Below are 22,645 nucleotides of genomic sequence, written 5' to 3'. Positions count from 1 at the left end.
TGGAGTGCTTCTGCAACTTTTTTGCTGAAGAGGTTTGAATTCTGAGAATCCTATTAATACACCACTACTCCTGGATTATCCAGTAGTAAACACAACAGGCACTAACTGCTACCTTTGGACAGCCAGGACAAAGCTCCTAAGAATCTTGATACTGATTTCACAATAGTTACTAAAATTATGGAATCATTTAGTTTGGAAAAGACCTTTAAGATCATCAAGTCCAACTGTAAACATAACACTGCTAGGTCCACCACTAAACCATGTCCCTAAGTACCACATCTACCTCTCTAAATACCTCCAGGCATGGTGGCTCAATGACTTCCCTGGGCAGCGTCTTCCAATGCTTGACAACCCTTTCCATGAAGAAATTTTTCCTAATATCCAACCCATTTCCTCTTGTCCTACCACTTGCTACCTGGGAGAAGAGACCGACACTCACCTCACTAAAACCTCCTTTCAGGCAACTGTAAGGTCTCCCCTTAGTCTCTTTTTCTCCAGGCTAAACAATTCCAGTTCCCTCAGCCACTCCTTGTAAGACTTGTGCTCCAGACTGCTCACCAGTTTTGTGGCTCTCCTCTGGACATGTTCCAGCAATGCAACATTTTCCTTGTAGTGAGGTGCCCAAAACTGAACACAGCTGCAGCCTCACCAGTGGCAAGTACAGGGGGACAGTTGCTTTCCTGGTCCTGCTGGCCACACTGTTCCTGATATAAGCCAGGATGCCATTGGCCTTCTTGGCCACCTGGGCACACTGCTGGCTCATATTCAGCCGGCTGTCGACCAACACCCCCAGGTCCTTTTCTGCCAAGCAGCTTTCCAGCCACTCTTCCCCAAGCCTGTAGCATTGCATGGGGTTGCTGTGACCCAAGTGCCGGACCCGGCACTTGGCCTTGTTGAACCCCATACAACAGGCCGCAGCCCATCAATGCAGCCTGTCCAGCTCCCTCTGTAGAGCCTCCCTACCCTCAAGTAAATCAACACTCCCACCCAACCTGGTGTCATCTGCAAACTTACTCAGGGTGCACTTGGATCCCTTTGTCCAGATCACTGATAAAAATATTAAACAGAAATGGCCCCAGTACTGAGCCCTGGAGAACACCACTTGTGACCAGCTGCCAGCTGGATTTAACTCCATTTACCACAACTCTTTGGGCCTGGCCATCCAGACAGTTTTTTACCAAGAGAAGAGTACGCCCATCCAAGACATGAGCAGCCAGTTTCTCCAGGAGAATGCTATGGGAAAGGGTGTCAAAGGCTTTCCTAAAGTTCAGGTAAACAAAATCCACAGCCTTTCACCCATCCACTAAGTCCACTTACTAATCCGCTTTGGTCTGGGCTGCTGTAGTATACAGCATTTACTGGTCCTCTTGAACATCATTTGCAAAGTATGAACTGCTCATCCTCAAAAAGGGGTTCAGATTTTCTGCACCCAATTTGGTGTATGCAAGTTATCTTCAGTGAGTTATGTAGTTTGTCTACAAACAGAAAAAAACTGGCACTCTGCTGAGATTCAGTACTGAGACTTCTGAACCATCACTGAAAAAAAGTATAGACAAAACAAAACCATTTCAGGACAGGTGCTGAAATGTCAATAGCATCATTGCAGTTAGTCTGTCATGCTTGTAATAAGAGTCTGTCCCTACATGTTTTTGCAATGCTGCAAAACTACTCAAGTACCATTTCAGTTGCACTTGATAGCACTGCTCTTGAATGCTTAGCTCTGTGTAGCAACTCATCCTATTTTATCTTGGCCTGATACAGATAAAAACATCTGTGAGATAGCTGCAACTAATAACCACAGTTCCACAATGTTTCTAGCATCTCCCCAGTGACCAAACCCTACAACTACTCTTGCAATAATTTTTTTTTTGAGCTACACCGTATACATTATCAGTGGAATATTCTGCTTTAGAGATGCAAAGGATATTTTCTGGCAGATGTTCTAATTTTGAAACATTCTTGCAATGTTGGTATCATTTAACCACTACAAAAGTCCTTTTATTGGCAAATATTTGGGGGTACCTTCCAACTGCAGACAGCAATTTTCACAAAGGTGCCTACCCTGCAGAAATTCAAGGCTAGACACCCACAATGCAGTTTTACCAGCACTGACTGGGAAGCCTGATTGAATGGGACGACTTTTACCTACCAAACAGCATTGATGCACCCTACTTACAATGACCGAAATAAATCACAGTAATTTAAAACCGTTCAAACCCACATTTTAGGTAAAACCACTGAAGCTTTTTATAATGATGATGGAAGCTATGTTATTCCATACACACAAACAGTTAAATCATTTGGAACATTACCTGAGGGAGATTTGCTGCCGACAGCCTTTGTCCTCTATAGCCCAAATTTCCTAATGCGAGCAGGGTCTTGAGAGACTACTTTTCACACAGCTATTTGTCCAGACTCTTGGAATATGACCTAATTGGCGGCCAGAGATTCAAAATGTGATGCAAGAACTGTATTTCTGTTTAGCTTTGTTCATTTTGTATGTTATTCGGATTTAACTGCTCATTAAAAGTTATTTTATTCAATATTCACTGAAAACAGCCAGTAACTGAGACAAAGATATCCGTTCTTGCATGTATTCTATACAAGCTCAGCATTTAACTCCTTGTATATTTAAGAGTCCCACTTTTTTTCTCATATGAAAAATGAATGTGGTCTAAACTACTGTATTTTCTACTATTTTATTAGAACTCATTTTTCTGTTGTGTTCAACACATGCTGGGCTGCAGTAAGAAGGTGACCGACTACTGCTTAATAATTCAATGTCAGGATGGACTTCCCCCTTCTATTTCATTTGCGTTTCCCAAGACAAGGAATATTTTATTACTTACAGAACCAAATGGGACTCTAGATAATTCAAAGGAATCCCTGTTGATCAAGTTCTAGCATATGTATGTACACATAGGAATAAAAGGTCTACAAAAGCACTGGAAATAGACAGATTAATTTAACTACAATATGCAGTTAAAAGTTTTCAGTAACCACAGCTACTCTCTTAGCCTTGTAAACATCAACTCACAGAAGAGTTCAGTTTCAAAATCCATTACAAGAGGAGTAAGGTAAACAAGGATAATAATATCCCATTTTCTGTCTGTTCTTGCTTCCTCTTTCTGATATGCACATAAAAACACCCATAAAGTGATGTCAGGCTTTTTTAAAAAAAAATAAAGTATGACAAAATCAACATATCCATCAAAATATGATTTAATAATTTCCAACAATAGGATGTATATAACTGGCAGTAACTCAAGAGGAAGGGTCTTTTTTAATTAAAAGTTAAGCATCAATTTCTGGAATACAGTTTAATTACAACTTGCATGGAAATAATAGCTTTATTTTGCTTAGCAACATTATTTAAAAATGAGAAAATTTATTTAATGTGTTAAATTAATTTTAACAGGTTGTAATTAATTCTACTTAACATTAGGAAATATACTGCAACAACCTAAAGTAAGTTAATACAGTACTCAGCTTTTCCATGACGTTTAACAGGTGTCCAGAGAATCCTGAAAGATTTGAAAACCATATCAAACCTCTTTGTGAAGATTTGCCTTGCTAATGTAATATAAACTTCTGCCCATTAATAGAACATCAATTACTGGATAATTTGTGGCATTATGGAAACTTCTCCAAAACCTAACTAAATCTACAAATGAAGATTTAAAAATAATATTCCAATTTTCTATCATTTTGTTTCAGGCCCTACAATTAAAAAAAAAAAATTGTGCATCTAGAATGTGCACCTAGATGCAGAGTATTTTAGGAAAATACTATTCAGTCTGACATTTAACTGAATAGTTGAAAGATCTGAGGATAAAATAATCATTTAGACACATTTTATGTATCAAAATTAAACAAAACTATTCAATGGCTGCTACTATGAGATCTCAAAAAAACCCCAGCAACTATGGTATCAGCATCTTCAACTTGATAAGAACATATAATGACATTAGAAATAACCACTTAACTTACAATGCATTTACACCAACACTAAGAGAACAGAACAGTTATATTTCAAATTAGTATCACTTTAACTTAACTGAAGTATAAACTCTCACAGCTAGACAGGATAAAGTACATTTAAATACAAAATGGAAGATAGAGTATTTATTTTTGGCTCTGTCTTTACACTGTAGTGTCTTTCAGATCTACGTATCCATCACCCAAGTTCATGACAGAGAAATCTGATACTGTAAATTCAGGCATTATAAAAACTCTTACTTTGACTTTTTTTTTTAATGTTGAAGAACAGTGCTAAAATAATCAAACACAATTCATAATTTGTTTAGGGAAATGTAGGTCTATTGTCTTGGCGAACCTTATTTACATAGCGACTCGTGAACTCTTGTACGTTAAACAAAATTTCCTGAATCCCCAGTTATGCAACTAGATTAGCAAGACAATCATGTTTGCTAGAATACAGTATTATTTTTTTCCCTAATTTTTAAATCTAAAATTACACTATTGCTTTTTAAATTCAGAAGTTTACAAAAGAACCGACTTTTTTTACCCATGAGTAGATCATTATTGCTACATCTACATTACAAAGCATGAGAAAAAAAGCCCTAAAGAGTTCTTAAAGTAGGTGCATTCTTTTCCAATAGCCTGTTAAACTTCAGCTGTCTCAACCTGTAGTTATTGTTACAAATGCTCAATTAAGAAATGTTTGGAATTTATATTTATAAAGTAGTTAATATAGCTTCAGGGATACATGAAAATCCATACAATATGAACTGTCTGGAACATATGATGGGAATTTTTTTTTTCCTGAAGATTCAAAGGCAACATGCAAACCAATGAAAAGCATGCTTTTGCTGTGACGCATTCCCCCCATAAGTCTTACAAAAATTATACTATTGAATAATGTAAACATAAGTGTCAAGTTGCATCTAGAGTAACAGACCACACATTATGGAAGAACTTACAAGAAAAGATTGCCAAATTTCTGATCTGCTACTGATTAGTAGAAGAATGTTATGCATTTGTTCCTAGTTGTAATCTAACCTTCATGCATATTCAAAAGCTAGAGTATATGTGCATAGTAACAATAATCTTGCATGATGCTTCCTTACAGTTTCTTTAGTAATATGGGTCCTAACAAAGATAATTTCAGGAAGCTGGCAAATTCTGTATAATTTCACTACACAGAAAATATACCCAGATTTCAAAAAGAACAAACTTGTTATAAATTACAGCTCATACTTGTCCTTGGCCATAACGTAGTAATAGTAAACAAGGTACTCATCATTTTATATTGCTTCATACTTTGAATGCCATATTTCCTTCACATACTTATGTTTTACTAATGTTCCCCTTTTAAAAATGTATGAAGCTTTGTTGCTTTGTAGTTCACATTTATACGGCTTTCCTGGAAGAACGCAGAATACCATACTGAATGCCTATTGTGCAGAAATAACCCTGAAGGCTGTATCATAGCAGTATGCAGTAGAAAACCCTTACCAATTTTTCATCAACTGTGATGAGTTGCGTGTCTCGAGTTTGGTCCTGTGCCAGCCGCCATGTGGAAGTGCTCAGTGACCTGCGGTGCAAGACTTGAAGTTAAAAAATGATTCATGCAATGAGAAAATAGAGGCAGACAAATCTTACATAAACAAGTTACTTTAACAATATCCGTCTTGTAAAAAAAATTGAAGAGGGAGAGATGAGGGCACAAAAATCCTTTTTCTCCCCAATTAGTTCTGTCTGCTGAGTTTTTGGCAGACTCCCACTTAGCAGTTCACAACAGGCTGCACTTTATGTCAGCCTACAGGCTCTCTGTCACAGAGAGACTGCCAGTGGCAAGGACTGTACTGCTCTATATGAATGTACAGTAGCTGGTTTGTCACGAACAGACAGAAAAATATAAGGCTGCTGCAAGCACTCTGGAGCTCTGATCCTTAAAACGATGGCATCACAGGAAAAAAATCCTAAATCTGTTTGTAATGGTAAAGCTCCAGTTCTACACTTCAACAACAGAATATTAACAAAATAAAATAAAAAAACCCCAAAAAACAAAAACAACAAAACAAACCCTAAGCTGATACTTCAAACAACACTCTCTGATTTTGAGTGGGCAAAGCTCACAACTATTTTGCTTCATTTCTAAATCAAGATGGGCAGCTTATTAGTTTCCAAGAAACATGATTACTCTTCTTAAGTAATTATTAAACCTGTAGGTACAGATGGAAACAAAGGACTCACTTCCACAGCACTGAATTAAGAAGTAAAATTTACCCTTAATTCGTATTATGTCACTGGTGTCGGGATTGGGCCCTTTAAGTACAAATCATCTTTTGGCAAAATAATACAACAGCAAGTGAAACAAGCCAAAAAGCCCAATCCTCTGACCTGAAAGTGTGCTTCACGTTTAATGAAGGTAATTTTAAACAAATGAGGCACAAAGGTGCAAGAATATAGACAACTGAACAGTAGGAGGGACAAAGCCACTTTCGTTTCAACTGTTCTTCAGAAGATTACCTAATCTGGGAAGCCAGACACACTTACAGATGCAAATGAACTTTGAGATTTTTGTCTCTCAGATACTTACAACCACACTTCTAGTAATTTAACACTGTGGTAATGTTTACCGTGTTTACTTTACAAACACCACAGCTTTTATAGCCAAATTCCAAGACTTTCAGAAAATCTGCAATACTATCCAAACTAACCCGTCCCCACATAAACTATAACCGTTAAATAGTCAATAAACGTGAAGGGTGTCTCAGGACCAGATAACTTGCACACAATCATTCAAAATCTGTAGAATTAAAAAAGTGTATCTTCTACCACATTCTATTAAGCCAGGGAAAGAAGACCTAACTGGTGAAACAGTCTCCAAAACACATGCATCTACCATGTCTTCTAACCTCAAATCCCTCCCTAATTTTTCTCAATTCTGATGAGAATGCATGTGAAGATATGAACTTGATCATTTAATTAATCTAGTTTCACTGGATTTAACACATTAACTAAATGATCATTCAATTTTCAGGCAATATTAGCATGATGAAGTTTTTAGGAGGTAAAACTTACAGTAGAAAGGAATTTGAAATTCGTGACTATACAGAAAGCCACAAGAATCTTTTGAAACTAAGCAACCAGAACAAAGTTCAGTTCAGTAATATTTAAAATGCAGATTCCTACAAATCTAATACATATTACTCTCTACTAAACTACCTTCCATTTGCCAATAACAACTTCAAAAAATCTCCACATCATGAAAAACAAACTGAAAGCACAAGTTTTATAGAATCACCCAACTGTGACATGGACAGACCCATCTATTCCTATTTAAAAATCAAAAAATCTGTTGGGAAGGGTACTTTGAAGAAAAAAAGTGAAGTTTTCAAGTGCAAGGGAGCACAAGAATTTCACAAACATCAAAATGATAACTACTCTGTTAGCTCAAAATCTCTGTTCCACAGAGCTTCTGGCTCAACACAGCTGTCATTTTTTTAATTTGTACATGTAAAACAATACATCATAAAAACAGAATAGATAGATACTGCAGTATGCTACAAGAAGTGGCTCATCATTTAGGTTGGAAAAGACCTTTAAGATCATCGAGTCCAGGTGTCAACACTGCCAAGTCCACCACTAAACCATGTCCCTAAGCACCACATCTACACGTCTTCTAAACACCTCCAGGGATGGGGACTCAACCACTTCCCTGGGCAGCCCGTTCCAATGTTTGACAACCCTTTTGGTGAAGACATTTTTCCTAATATCCAATCTAAACTTCTCCTGGTGCAACTTGAGGCAGGTTCCTCTTGTCCTATCGCTATCCTAAAGGACTTCAGAACAGCAGCACTGCACTTGAGTTCCAGTGGTGAAATAGCTGAATCCACAAAATTTCCAACCTTAAGCAAGGCAAAAACATTGTAATAAGAAAATTAGTTTCTCCCCCACTCAGGAATTTTAGTATCAAAGTAATATTCTGCAGGTATTCTAGAATTTTATGTGATACAGTGTTCACCACACTACATAATATATGGCCACATAAGGACATTGGATTATGAAATCAAATTGGTCCTTTCTGGATAGAAATAATCTAAACTATGAAATCAGAAGTTCTCTGAACCTTGCTCTGTGGAGAGGTCTGATGAATAGGTAAAGATTTGAGTATGTGAGGATTTAAGTAATAAGGCTGATCAGAATCACACTTTCTCTTGTAATATAAATGGAATTCGGAATAAAATTTATGACAATTCAGTTTTGGTTTTTGTTTTTTTTGTTTTGGAAATGCATTGATCAGCTTTGAAAAGTATAAATGCCATGCCCTTGCAAAATTATTTCCACTCAGCATTATGTCATTTGGCATCATTTTTACTCAGACGATTGCTCATTTTTGAAATTTCTGTAATTGCAGAAAAAAGAATTAAAGAGATGTCATACCATTACAGTTAATAGGCAAGAGCAGCGTAGAAATCCCACCTGATTAAAGGTGGGCAGAATCTCTATCTGAGATGCCGCTACACTGCATAAAGAGGGAGCTGATTTTTTTTGCACAAGAGGGAGCTGGTTTTTTTGCACAAAATGTTTCTGTCAACTGGGATAAATTGCAAGGCATCAGACCTTACAGCTCTCCATGATGTTTTAGCTCTTCTTCTGCAAAAGCAGATGGACAGTTTACTAACCTAAGTCAACTGCTGCTCCTCTTCATTATTTTTCAAAGCCATTTCTCTTGACTACACCATTCTGGAAAAAGCCCAACTGTTACTGGAATTTGCAGCCTTGCACATTTCTTAAATGTCCAGCCTTCTGTCCATCCCTGGATTGCAATGAGTTGGAAAGAACATACTTTCCTTAAAAACTTCCTGTTTGAAGAGTGGTTGACAACTGGCATTTGGACTAGACTAGGAAAGTGAACTGTAAGTCCATGGAGGTGCCTCTGTGTAAAAATACATAAAATACCAGTTTTGCTTTAAAGATGACGGGCTGTTGATATTTCTATTTGTTGCACCCCTCATAGGAAAGTAACCTGGAACTTAGAAATACCAGCAACTCTGAAATATCATGTCACCTGAAATACTATTAACTTTTAAATAGTAGTAAGTGTTACTTGATTCCCAGAGCGCCTGTTTGATTTCCAACAGGCTTCATTGCAAGTTTGTCCCTAATGTCAGGCACTTAACTGAGGAGATAACCAGGAAACAGACCTCTTTCACAAAATCATCTCTTTTCAAACTCCCACAACAAGTATCATTTAATCACTCAAATTTCCCCTTAGAAATTATATAAACTTTACAACATTTATTTTACCTTCAAATCAAATGAATGTGCAATCTAAATAACTTAAGTGACCACTCCATTTAAACCTTTTATTCTGGTCTCAACAGTAAAGTAATTCTCACTAAATTCCCAATTAATACTTGCCTCTGCCCACATCCACCATGACCTTAGGTTGCTTTTATGACAGATAAACTTGCAGAAGTATAAAACACTCTTTTCACAGTTCCATTCTCACAAGGTTCTCCTCCTTTCTTCTACTACTGACCGCTGTAAAGGTAATCTGCTTCCTTCCTTTCTCTTTATAAGCAATATGGGTCCACATTTTCCTGTTTTGTCTCTTTTTTACTGCTTATGCATTTTTTTCCCTGTTGAAACAGCCTGGTATGAAGCCTTAAGAGATGGAAGTCTCATTTCTTACCCTGTACCAAGACTAATCAAAATCTGATTTAAAATTACTATACACAGAATACTTTAAATAATAACAAATAGATGAGCAATAAAACTCTAAAGTTCGGATACTATACAGAAAGTTTTACATGGAACAGCTAGCAACAATAAACCCTGTTATCTTCTAGGCTCATTAATGTCCCATTCAAAACATAGATCAGAAAATTTCATTCACAGTTACTATTTAATAAACAAAGTATGACAAGACTCCAAGCTGGCCACAGCTTCATTGTGGATCTGCCCAAACATGTTTCTTACAGTGAGCTTCCTAGTGACGAACAAATAAGCTTTTAAATTTAGAAGCCTGGGTTTATTAGAATAGTTAGCCTTTTAAAACCCTTCAAAATTATGTAGACAAAAGTAAAATTAAAGTTTATTAAAAAAGTCACCCATGTCCTTCATGATGTTGCAGATACTTTCCACAGTGTCCCACATTAATGTATGTGGCTAATGTAATCTGCAGCTTCTTGGATTATAACCAACCCTTCACAAAGTCTTCTAGTCCATAAAAAGTTTTTCTTTCATCAAGGACTCCTGGATATATGGCTGGTAAAGATGCCACACTTAGTCCACAGGGACTCAGACAGCAAAATTCTCCTCTTGCTGAAGTTTGTGTTTCTGGGCCTCTTCCTTTAGATGCATCTGGCATCACACTCCTCCTCTCCAAATATATTTCCTCACTCAAATTTCCTAGTCACTCTCTTAATGGAAGATTCCTTCTTTGTTCTCTACATGTTAGCCTGTCATGCAAATATGGAGGTGTGTTTCCACAAACATGGATAACTTGGCATGAATGTATAGCCGCTCCTTTGCCTACAGAGACCACCACTCAAACTGTAACTTGGTTCGCAATCATGGAAGTGGTATTTTCTCCCCACGCCATGCCACTGTGTTGGACACTTAAATTCCTTAAACTTGATCTATGTGATCCATCATTTTACACTATTATAATGTAATCATTTCTATAATTTATTATAATTTCATTATACTGATTTCTACAGTTCACTTAAAACTTAACTTTGTATAACAATTTTGTCTTTACCATCAATCTGATCATAGTCCAGCTTCAGCATGAACCCTGCTTCAGTATCTGCTAGAAGACAACACATTTCAGTGATATTTCTGGGTTTCAGCTTTAGGAATTTAAAATAGGTTAAGGTCATTTTTTCTTCCTCAGCGCACAGTTCTTTAGAGAGGCATCATAGACTTGAATATTGCATCCAGACTGGGTTATGGCTACAATCTTTTATTTCAGAGTCTCACGGTAAATCTACATGCTTTTTATACTGCGTGGAGAAACAGCAGAAATTTTGCAAAGAGTATACTACATGGTCTTCTCATTAAATACTTGTAAAAATACTCTTACATTAGCTCAGTAACATGGAATGAATTAATGATGACTACTAGTGAAATGTAGAGTTCAAAAATTTCTATAGGTATTGTGTATCCTGGAAAAACAAATGCTAAGTTCATCTAACCACATGCCCTCCATAAGAAGCGCGTACTCCCCTGCCATTGTCATCTGCTGTTCCAGCAAAGTCACAAATGGGTTCCACATCTTTGCTACATAAATTGGTCCATTGAGAAGCCAGTGGGAGTTCTCCAGTCTTCACTAAAATATTCATACCAATATCAGGTCTCTCAACCATCTTATCCCACTGTGGGATAAGGACATAGCAGAGTTCCTTGCTTCATGGGACATACTTATGTCTCCTCTTCCCTTCTTACATTAGAGGCCCCAGCTCTGTTGATGCCATTAACCAGTTCTCTTAAACTGGAGAAACCAAACAGTAAAAAAATGGACAGCAAAAGTCTTTTGTGATTATCAGGATGAAGGATATTAAGGCATCTGAGTTGAACATTTATATTGGTAGTTTTGGATATCTGTATTCAACCTCTAAAATTCGACAAATTCGAATTTCTTAAATATCTGCTAAATAACCTATGCTTAGCCCTACATGCTTTTGTTTTATAACTGCATAAACAGAAAGACTAATTAAGTCTTAGAGAAGAGACTGCCTGCTACCGAGCCTCTGGAAATGACACAAAGGATTCCCCATGAGCCTAATGGAAGATGAGAAGCAGCCATATTTACAAGGCATGAATCTGCCTTCCATGAAGCAATGCTGTGACTGGCATGCTACACAACACCCAGATGCGAAAACTTGTATTTACCTGATCTAATTCAGTAGCTGAGATTTAACTAATTGCACAAAAAAGGCTCCTTAACCTCTTTATGCAACACATCTGACTCTTTGATCTATTAGCACCCCCTTTTGGTCAACTGTTGGAGATATGTTAAAGAAAACCAGATATCACAGCACAGGTAATCAGATCATAATGTAGAGATGAAACAAAGTCTTGAAGAAAACTTCATGTGCCGCATGAAAAATGAAGGCAGTCATTAAGAAGTAAGTCTAAGAGGTGTTTTAAGTATGCAGATACCGAATGACATGGGCACCAGTAGGTGTGAATATACATATATGCAGAAGCCATGATGAACTATTCAATACATTGAACAGGCGATTATTCTTAGAAAGTCAACCTTTTTTAATATTATGGCATTTATTAAGAAAAAATGTAAGCTTTACAGCACACAAGCCATGATAAAGACATTAAATTCTGAACAAAAAGAACATGGAAACACTGCCAGCTCAGAACTTCCACAGCATCTAACCTAGTCACACACTGCAATTAAGTAGACTAAAAACAAATCAGTATAATGTTCTCTCATAAAAAATACAGACATTAATGATTGCCTGTTACACGATGTCAAATATAGTACATATCACAGTATTCAGCCCCAATATAATGCATTTTTCTAAAGACAGATTGTAAAGTTGAACTCGTGAGAGATGAACTTAAATAGAGTGGGATAATACTTCCTTGGCATTGGAGTCATTATTGTAGTTAAAGTGATAAAGACTTAACAGAGTCAATGGTATTTTATTTTTACCAGGATATATTTACTATTCTTATTACATCCCAACATAAACAAAATATGGAATACAATGCCAAACACTGCCTATGGAGACCGTGTAGTTCTATTTTGTAGTATGAACTGCATGAGTAACTTTTGGATTTGGAGGAAAAGCAAGTTCCCCACTTATAAATAGTTACATTCTCAGACAGCATTGGCACATCATAATTTTTCCTTTGCCTACAAAATGATGTTAAACTATAAATACAGTAAATTATGTTTTTGAATGGATAAAGGGAATGCCAACTAACTTAATCAAAAGTACTGAAATTTCTGTATTAAGTGGCAAAAAAGATTAAAATTGAAACAGAAATATATATAAACACTGTTTCTACTTGCTAAAAAGTTAATTTGAAAAATGTATTATTTTTTTTCCAGGTATGTGTTTGGAAAACAGGGCAGGAACCGATTGTGCTTTTCTGTTAGGCAAATTGGCATTATGGAAAGAAGCAATGGTCATATAAAAGTACTGAATAAACATGAAAATAGCTTTAAGAATTTGACTTGTGACTCCTAACTTAGTTTGCATGTTCAAAGCTAAATGTTAAGTTCACCTGCTTTTAGAATGAGTTAAATTTTCAAATCATAAACACTTTTATTAAGTAGAAAAGAATCAAATTTTAGCTACTTTAGGTTCTACCTCAATTATCCCACAGATAGGAAAGTGCTATTGATGCATCTACAGACAACCAAGGTATCAGCTGAACCACAGCACTGTGCAAACACAGACACAGTCCTTCCAGAACTACTATAGGACTGGAGCACTACAGACACTCCTGGCACTCCAGTTAAGTCCCCAGGATGAAAGTCAGCTCTGTTAAGACAGAGCTGGAGCTGCCCACCATCAGTTTCCCTCACTTAAACAGCTTTCTCAGGGTCAACAAGGAATGAGGAAGGTTAGCTCTGACTTAGTGCCAAGCCTGCACTGCCAGCTAATTGGGCTGACAGCACCAGGCGCATAACAAAGACGAGCACAACCCTTCAGAAGGCTCTGAAACAGTCAGACAGCAAGCACAGCCAGGCTCACCCTACTCCTGCAGAACTACACAGGTGTCTCCATCACGTTTTTGAGCGCTATGCCTTGTAGTAGGAGCATTAATTAGGTGGGTACATGTATGGCACAAGCACACACACAATGAAAACAGCTTGAGCTGAGGAACAGTTCAGGCAAAAATCTACAGAGCTAGCTTGGGTTCAAGTCAGCCCACCAGCAAGAGAGTGCTGCACGTGCCAAAACAGTTCTCTGCAAGTCCCAGGCTGGTATCAGACTGTTTCTTGATGTGCTTGGACATGAACTCAGTCATTATTTGCAACTAAACTTCTGAACGAAGTCATGCCAGTGCTTCTAGACCTCCATATGCATGTGATTCAAACTATGCCAGTGGTCTCTCCCAGATTACAGCAAATGGACTAGAAACGTTTTGGAGAGGGGCTTAAAACATGCAGAATAAAATGACCCCAAAATTATTTAAATATTTTTGTAGTAGAAATCATAAAACTCATTATGAAAAAAGATCTGGTATGCTGCTTTTACAATGTAGAATACACACTTAATACAATGTCCAGCTGCTGTCAGGTGACAGGAGCTCTGAACTACTGCCACCTGTACAGCTGCTGATCAGCAATTTCATTACACACTACTCTCCAAACCAGAAGACCTCATCTTAGAAATTAACCTCAGATCACAAACTGAGAACAGCAGGTTCCCCATGAATCAGTGGAAACCTCTTGTAGGCAAGTCAGCCGAAAGGCAAATAATATTAGAAATGCTGCACAGCCCATATCAACTATCAGCTGAATTTTACATTACCTAGTTAGAAAGCCTAATAAATTTAAAAAGGAAGAGGGAAAAGTTATGTAGGGAATAAAGATAAAATACACAGGTGACATATTTGCTCTGTTTGTGCTTTCTAAATGTCAAACTTCTCCCCACACATACACATCCAGGCATTCATACAACTAAACAATAACTAAAAACTGTGCTCTCTTTATAGTAAGAACAACAAAAGTCAAAGGGTTCAATTCCAAAACTGTGAGGAATGAAACTAATGTTCCACAACCCACCTCTGTCTTAGGGAAGTTCATGCGTTTTGAACAAGAGCCTTTGAATCATGTAAAATTAAAAAAAAAAAAAAAAGAGTAAAGATTTCTCTGTGTTTGCAAACTGGTTTATGGCATAGTGTGGTCCTGTATTTCACCCCTATCCTTTACTCTTGATTTAGCCTTTCTATTTGACTGCAATTACAGGCTTAAGTAATACTTATTCTAATAATCTAAGGTAACAGCAAGGTCTGGAAAACATGGCATATAATAAAGGCAACATCTTTCTTATCTAATGCCCTCATACACTTGAACTGTAAACTACTGAACTATAGTATAAAAAAGAATCCTTTAAAGTGTTACTGGAAAACTACATCTTGGTTTATAAATGGTTCACAAAAGTCAGTGAAGCTATTTGGTTAGTAAGCCTCAGTTATTGGGCAGCTATGAAAAAATGTATTTACGAGCTACCTATTCATTTATGTCCATAGTACTTCATAAAAGCCACTCAGAGACAGCTAAATGCCTCACAAATGGAATGTGACATACAGAAGCAGGTCACTTTTCAGAACTGTATGCTCTCAGCAGTTGTTCTAACGAGAATGGGATAATATAGCTAATTATTATTGCATATGATTTTATTTGTCCCTTGCTTTGTCAACTTTGCCTCGTCTTAGCCACCTTACTCTTAAATTTCCTTCCTGACATCAAGCTTCTGTATTTGACTCCTCTTCGAACTGTTGCCATTCCAGTTATCAGGTACCTTAGCTACTCTCCATCACATCACACACCTTAATCACACCACAGCCCATTTTTTAATTGTTCTCCTGCCCACATCATTCCTTTGTTGACATATTTCCAACTTCCTTTTCACACACCTCTGAGTGGAACAACTCCCATGATATTTGAGTAAATTTTTGTCTCCTGAATTAGGTGCAGAGAAGATATACCAATGGTGCCATCTTACATGCAAGATTCTAATTTGAGTTTTCAAGTCAGCTTGTGTTCTAATATTAACAGTCTGAAGTCAAACTCTGTCAGACCATGCATCAGGACCCTTAATGGCTGTCCAGGGCCTCCATGAACCCCCCCTTTGCCTGTGGCCCTGGAGCTCCATTTAAGATCAGCTCTGGGTCTTCAGCCCTTGCCTGAGTGACATTATTAAGTGTACCCACCCCCAGCCCTGGCTTTGGCTCCTGTCTCTGAGCCTGGCTAGACCCCTCACCCAAGCTGCAGTATGACTCCAGTCCTGTTCAGACCCTGTTGCCTGGATGGAGTTCAGACAAGTTGCAGCTGGTCTTCAATCCTGTCTCTGGTTCCTTTTCCTCCTCACTGGACTCTCGGGATGGACTCTGGACCTTGCTCATGACTTCGCTGTGTCTGGGACTGTTGATGGACTCTATTACCAGAATCTAGCTCTCCTCATGTATAGATGCAGTGGGACTGTGTCCTGGTCAGTGAGAGCACTGTCCTTGCTAGGACCACCCTCAGCTTCTAGGTTGCCTTACCTTCAGGAACAGCCAGCCCTTGCTGACCCCTGACACTTTGCTAGTCATTAATTCCTATCAAATTCAATTTTTTTCCAGCACATGCAATATATTTGCACTTTTTTTTCAGCCTCATTACTTTGCAACCAAGGAAAGCCCAGGACTTAATTTTTATGTAGTCTCTCTATAATGACCAATCTTAAATCTCGTATCTTTTTAAAAAGATACTAACCACAGAGGGGTTTTTTTGCGGGTACCAGTGTGATTAATTAGCTTCTGCAATACACATCTGTCTTTAGCTTAAAACAAATGGTTGGCTGCAATGTAAACAACTTATGCAAGTGTGTCCCACAGAAGTTTTAATAAAATTATCACATCAAAACCTTAACTGCTATTCTGTGTGCAAGTAACAATTACATGGCACTAGTTTATGAAAAAAAAAATCCTTTCTTCTAGAGAGTACCATACCAGCATCTGCATTCTTTAAAATGATGAAGGATAAATTATTGTGCATTACAAAAGTAATATAATGAAACTGCCAAGCTACTTAAATGAAGATCTACTTTAAAAAAAAGCTTGAATGCCCCATTGTTCCACAGTTATCTTACTTAATTTTCTTTCCATTTACTATTATTTATTATTATTTATGTAATCACACCTTCCAAGCATTTTTGGAGAACTCACCTTTGAGAATAAAAATAATCTCACCAGCTACCCTATTTGTGTGTTCTCTTGTACTCTTACTTATACACTGACCCCCTCCTCCTCCACTGGTACTATTCTTCCCTTTTGCTAGTCTCTTTTCATACTCTTACTATCTGAGCAGCTATTAGCTCTCTGAAAGGAGACTGCTAGACTTGCTATTGCTCACTCTTTTCTAAAGTGGATTAAACCCTTAAGGCAAAACTAATGCTTCAAATGCAAACCATATTCTTGAATTCCAGTTCAGACAACAACATCCAGATTATTTGTCTTTCTCTGGTAGGCACAATCAACACTGACATATGACAAAACATCACTGCTGCAGAATTTCTCTTCAGATAACCTACGCAGCACATACAAATACTCCTTGGATACACAACAGAACAGTCAAAGCTACTGCATGAAGAGCTCTGTGTTTGTTTCCTTCATTTAAAATATAGTGGTTCTACTGCAAGTAGTAAGCCTCTTGTTTATTCTTGGGTCTTTAAATAGCCACAGAGTTCATCTCTGGTTTTATAATGAAAGATGGTACTTCTGAATATTACTGACATCAGATGCAATATCGATAAAAATCTCTACTTAAAACTATATAGAAAAGATGAAAAATCAAATGGTTATCCTCTGCAACAAAATTTTGGTTTGCACTTTAATACAAATGGCATCACTAACATTTAGTAGAACATTACCTCATTAGACTGATAGCAAACAACAACGTCAGAAGTATTTACATATAAAATATACATTCATAAAAGACAGGTCTTCAAATATTTTATATAAAATACATCAAAACTCATTTTTAAATAATAATGAATAGAAGCTGTTTATGAAATCTTCCATGTTAACACTCCAAGAATAAGCAACTTCAAGAATTGTTTGCCCACACACATTCTGGAGCTGCCTACAGTCTAGTTGAGTCAAAACTTAATTTACTTCCTCAACATCAGTCACAGGTCAAGGGAAGATCCAAACAGACAGAAATTACTGCAGCTAGAAAGTGGCTTGTTAATAAAATGGCACCCAAACATACCATTATACTGCCAGGAGGGAACAACTGCACTTTGAAACTCAGATACAAATATGCCATTCATTTCTTAGGAAATATGGAAATATGCATTATAAAGAAGGTAATGTTAACTGTTCATCTTGCCTCCTGATAGTTCAAAAATATCTTTTATTAGAAACAATCAAGGATGTGATCTTAAGACAGCCTGGAGGTATACTTTGTAACACACACAGAATCAAATCCTTATGAAATAATTTAGAAAGTTTATCAAAATCCACTGTATTGTCATAAAAAGCAAAACATGCACATGGATAAAACATATAAAACAATAAGCTCATAAGGATTATACAAATTTACTGAAACTACTAGTATAAAAGAAGATTTTTTAAATTTGGAGTTTTTTTAAACTATTTGTGAGTAGCTTCAAGCTTCCCTGCTAACTGTATGAGCCTCTCAGCACTTCAGTGACAGACAATTACATCTACAACAGACAGTTTGTCCAACAGCAGAAAATTCAATAGCTGTCTGGTTATGTGGGATATCTTCAATTTCTAGGTTTTCTCAAAATACTAAAAATCTCATTTCAAGCCCTATGGCAACAAAAAAAAAAATGCAATCAGACATGATTCACTCTCAGAGAACCCAACATGCACAAGTTTAAGAACAGGTATTTTACTGCATCATGGAGAATCACATAAAACATAATAACTACGAACAAGACTGTGTGTTAGTCCCAGACAGAATTAAATAGTGACACCGCCTTTGTATCTCTGGAAATTTACCTTGTGCCTACGCTTAAAGTTCACAAATTCCTTTAAAAAAAATAAAAATGACAGAAACAGTCACAAGGTTGGCGATAATGAGAAATTACTACCATACTGAGTGGATTATTTGTCCACAGAATAAGTTATACAAATATGTCAGCAAAAGCAACATTCAAAATTGAGAATGCAGATAAAAGTTAAAAATATCAACTGTCTTAACTGTAATTAGTGTTTCCATCCTCAGTATTCATCAATATGTGCATAAGAAAAGGCGAGATTTCCCACAGTGCCACAGGGAAGACCTATTACATTGGTGTAATACACTGAGAGCTATATGTTTGTTTAATAATTCCTACTGTTGATTTAATTTGCCTTTATTTCCTCCCAAAAAAGAAGTATCAGATACTGATTTTGCTCGTGTCTAGTTGCGAGTGAAAGACCAAAGCAGCACGTTATTGAGGTAGATGGTATCAATTAAATTCTCAAGTTACTTTGGGTTTTGGAACTTCTTCTGAATCTCACTGGCGCATTTTGATAGTGCCTGTTTTTGTGAAGAACAGCTTTGAAAGTGACAGTTCCTATCAGTCAGGAACACAACCCAACCCAACTGTCTTCTGGGCTTTTCCAATCATATATAAAAATTACATTAATTTGAGATGTATAATGGAGTAACAACGTTAATTGAGTCATAATACTCAAACCTACATTAAGGCACCACCAAGGTCATTTTTGTAACCCCAAAAGTAGTATTCTTCCCATATGAGTTAAACCTACAGAACACTGTATATTAAACCACCACCACTAAAGCAAATTCTATTATTTCGTTAGCATAGATTTGAAATTCTATTGACAGCTGGCATTCGAATTACCCTTCTCCATGTATCCATATGGCATTTCATAATCTTTCTATCAATTCCTTCATTTATTTGACAAAAAGACGTGCTTGAAGTCATTGTAACAAGTTCTACATATACATTTCTCTCAAACTTTAAGATACCAAATATTTTATATTAAGAAATACCAACATGAAAGCCTCTTCCATAAAAAACGTTTAGGGGTTTGTTTTGAAAACAAAGTGTCATTTTCAAGCCCAGTGTCAGAACCTAGTTTAAATTGTTTAATCCCTGAAGAAGAGGATTATGTCCTTCTCTTTTAAGATACTAGCATCAATAAACTTCACTGCTACCCTCCAAGGTTTTTTTTGTTTGGTGTTTTTTTTGTTGTTGCTTGGGGGAGGGCGGGGGGGTGGGTTTGGTTTTTATTTGTATCTCTGCTCCTCTTCAAATATTCAAAGTAGAGAGAAGATTATTTGGTTCTCAAATCAGCAGATGTATGGAAAAAGTTATTCTAGCATGTAATAATGCTGTTTCTAAAGATATGCCAAGCTTTAGACAAGTGACCTGCAGTTCTGAGCCCACAATGACTAGTTGCCACAGAGCTGGTAAGAAGAGCTTTCAGCTGTTCTATTGCAGAAGCACGCACATTGCTTATTTACTAGTTACCTTTCAATACAAACATACATTAAATATCTGTCTGCTTGTCTCTATTAAACCTTCTCTTGCTGAAAAGGCTCACTCCTCCTCCTCTGGGTTTCTAATTCCAAAAGTGAAGGAACCGAATGTAATTAAAGTAAGTCACTCCAAGTTATATGAACAGCGATTTAAAGAAGCCTCATCAGGAACATCCTGCTGTCGTAACGCCTGCTCTACTTACTCCTACATAATTACATTAGAAAAGTAGCCATCTCCAGAACACCACATTTCTCCCTTGCCCCCATTCTCAAATTTTGGCTCTCCCAACATCTTTTCCCCTTCTGCCTCTTAGTTTCATGTCTGTCCACCCCTCCTCTTCCTCACTTAGAGCAATCCTGAAACTTTAAGAAACATTATGGGAATCCCATACAACTTTCAGAACAAGAATGGTCTTGATCTTAGCTCACTAGGAGGCAAGTTGTGCATTAGAAGGCAGCTAAACTACATGATACATGGTATTTTCCACTTTTTCACTTCTCTAATCTGTGACAGAATTCTTTACTTTGACAGCAACATCCTATTGCTCCAATGTTTCATTACATCTAACATCTTTTGTTCCTCCATGGGAGCTTTCCAAAGCTTCCTCTTTTCATTTCCTACACTCTACTTCCCATAATGCCAAATAGAGAAGCCAAAAGCAGGAAAACTAAAACACCAGTCTGGTTCACCAGAGCCACCCTGACCTCGTACTAAAGGTGCACATTCATAAACAACACACCAGTCATTAATAAGACAGTATACTGTTGGCCCATCAACTCTTACAGGACAGAAGCAAGCAGTGAAGGATTAGCAACTTTGAGATCCTACGTAAAGTACTGCAAAAGGAGTCAAGTAATCCTGCCTGCCAGAAATCTCCTCCTCTCTTCCTCAAATCATGCAAAACTGATGGGGTAAGAAGGCCTTCCTTCACAAGAGCCAGACACAGGATCATCATCAAAGGACATGCAACTATAAAAATTAACCACCGATGACGCTTTCAGTCACAGTGAATATGCAAGATTTGGCTGCTAGACCCTCTCTTATCCACACAATCATTACTTGAACAGTGTGGACAGAGTCAAAGGGAATGGGTTTTAAATGTATTAAATGCTTAGCTATATGAAGTATCTACTTCTTCCAAATTACTGTGTCAGGCTGTCTGGAAGATCAGATGAACCCTCACTGTAGCCTGGAGTTTTTTAAACTTATGTTATTGAAGTGTACAAAGGGCAGTGTTTTTCATCTTTTTCTCCCCATGCTATGTCTATTTGTCTTTCTACACCTTTCATCTTGAGTCTGCTCCAAACCTCCATGTCACCACAATCTAATGACCAAAAAAACTCCCTGGAGTTTTATTCTGCATTTCAGTTTACAGTTGTACTACTATGTTATAAGATAGTCTGATTCACCATACTTTCTCTGATATGCATTAAAAATAAAATAGATATTCAAGATAAAATTGTATAATTCAAGTTAGATGTGTATTTTAGAAGGTCTTTGTCTTCTGTGAATAACCAAAATGAAACTATGTATAAGCACCACTTACACAGCAAGGACAAAACCTCAGAAAACTTTTCCCTCTGGTCATATCTTGAAATTTTATTCCAGGTACTGTTTGCAGATGCAGTTAGCCACTGGAATTAATTTTCATGAAGTTAAACGCTGCAGAACTATTTTTTTTTTTTATTAATGAAAACCAAAGCTTCTGATGTCTGAACCTGGTAACACCACACATAACATTATCCCGCACAGAGTAAGTAGCAGACATGCATTACAGTTGGATAAAATAATAAGAAATACAACGACTGCAACATGCTACTTATTCCAAACTTGACAAAAATGTCACACTGGCTAGCACTAGCACTGGCTAAACAGCGCTTCTATTAACGAGATGCAGTCAGAGCTTTGTGCATCTTTGGGTAGCTTGCTGGTCTTCCCAGATCCGGAAGTCTACTAAGCCCTATTTTAACATATGGCTTAGTATGAACATGCAACAAAAAAGCCAACACTATTTTGAAGAAAAAGGCCAAACCAAACCAAACCAAACTGTAACACAAATGCAGGGACTGTGTGGTCAGGTATTACACCTGCACATACAAAATACTCTGCTTCTGCAAGATGAATTAGCATCTTTGTATCCTGAATGCAACACATTGTGAAATAAAGGGACTCTCCGAAAACCTGTCATTCCAAGTGGTTTTGGAACAAATAGCTGATTCCCAGTTCAGCACAAATTTGTTTGAAATTTTCTTTTCCCAGACCTACCTACCCATATTCTCTAATGCAAGAAGACATTGCAATCTTTACCAAGACAGACATTTAAGGGTCCCTCCTCTGGTTTCCTCCAATTCACATGAAACTTAAAGAAATGTAACTGTATTATTTAAATTATACCCCTTAATCAAATTTTGGCTGCAGATAACTAAGAGGTAAAATTTGAAGTTATTAGGTAAGGCAGCAAA

The 22,645-nt window shown here is 37.1% G+C and overlaps 1 protein-coding gene across 1 annotated transcript in view; it reads right to left on the bottom strand.

Moving 5' to 3' along the window:
- Positions 1–22,158, bottom strand: part of NDUFS4 (NADH:ubiquinone oxidoreductase subunit S4) — a 44,825-nt gene extending 22,667 nt beyond the window's left edge. The window contains exons 1-2 of the mRNA XM_035903721.1: positions 20,193–22,158; positions 5,479–5,557 (exon numbers count right to left, since the gene is read on the bottom strand). Of these exons, the coding sequence (XP_035759614.1) occupies positions 5,479–5,557; positions 20,193–20,194 (81 nt within the window). The 5' untranslated portion in view covers positions 20,195–22,158. The remainder of the gene's footprint in view (positions 1–5,478; positions 5,558–20,192) is intronic.
- Between the last annotated feature and the right edge of the window lie 487 nt (positions 22,159–22,645).

The sequence above is a fragment of the Egretta garzetta genome, unplaced genomic scaffold, assembly GCF_000687185.1.
Source record: "Egretta garzetta isolate BGI_Z169 unplaced genomic scaffold, ASM68718v1 scaffold471, whole genome shotgun sequence".
Taxonomy (NCBI): domain Eukaryota; kingdom Metazoa; phylum Chordata; class Aves; order Pelecaniformes; family Ardeidae; genus Egretta; species Egretta garzetta.
The sequence above is the reverse complement of the archived record's forward strand: the minus strand, read 5'-3'. Positions and strand labels throughout refer to the sequence as shown.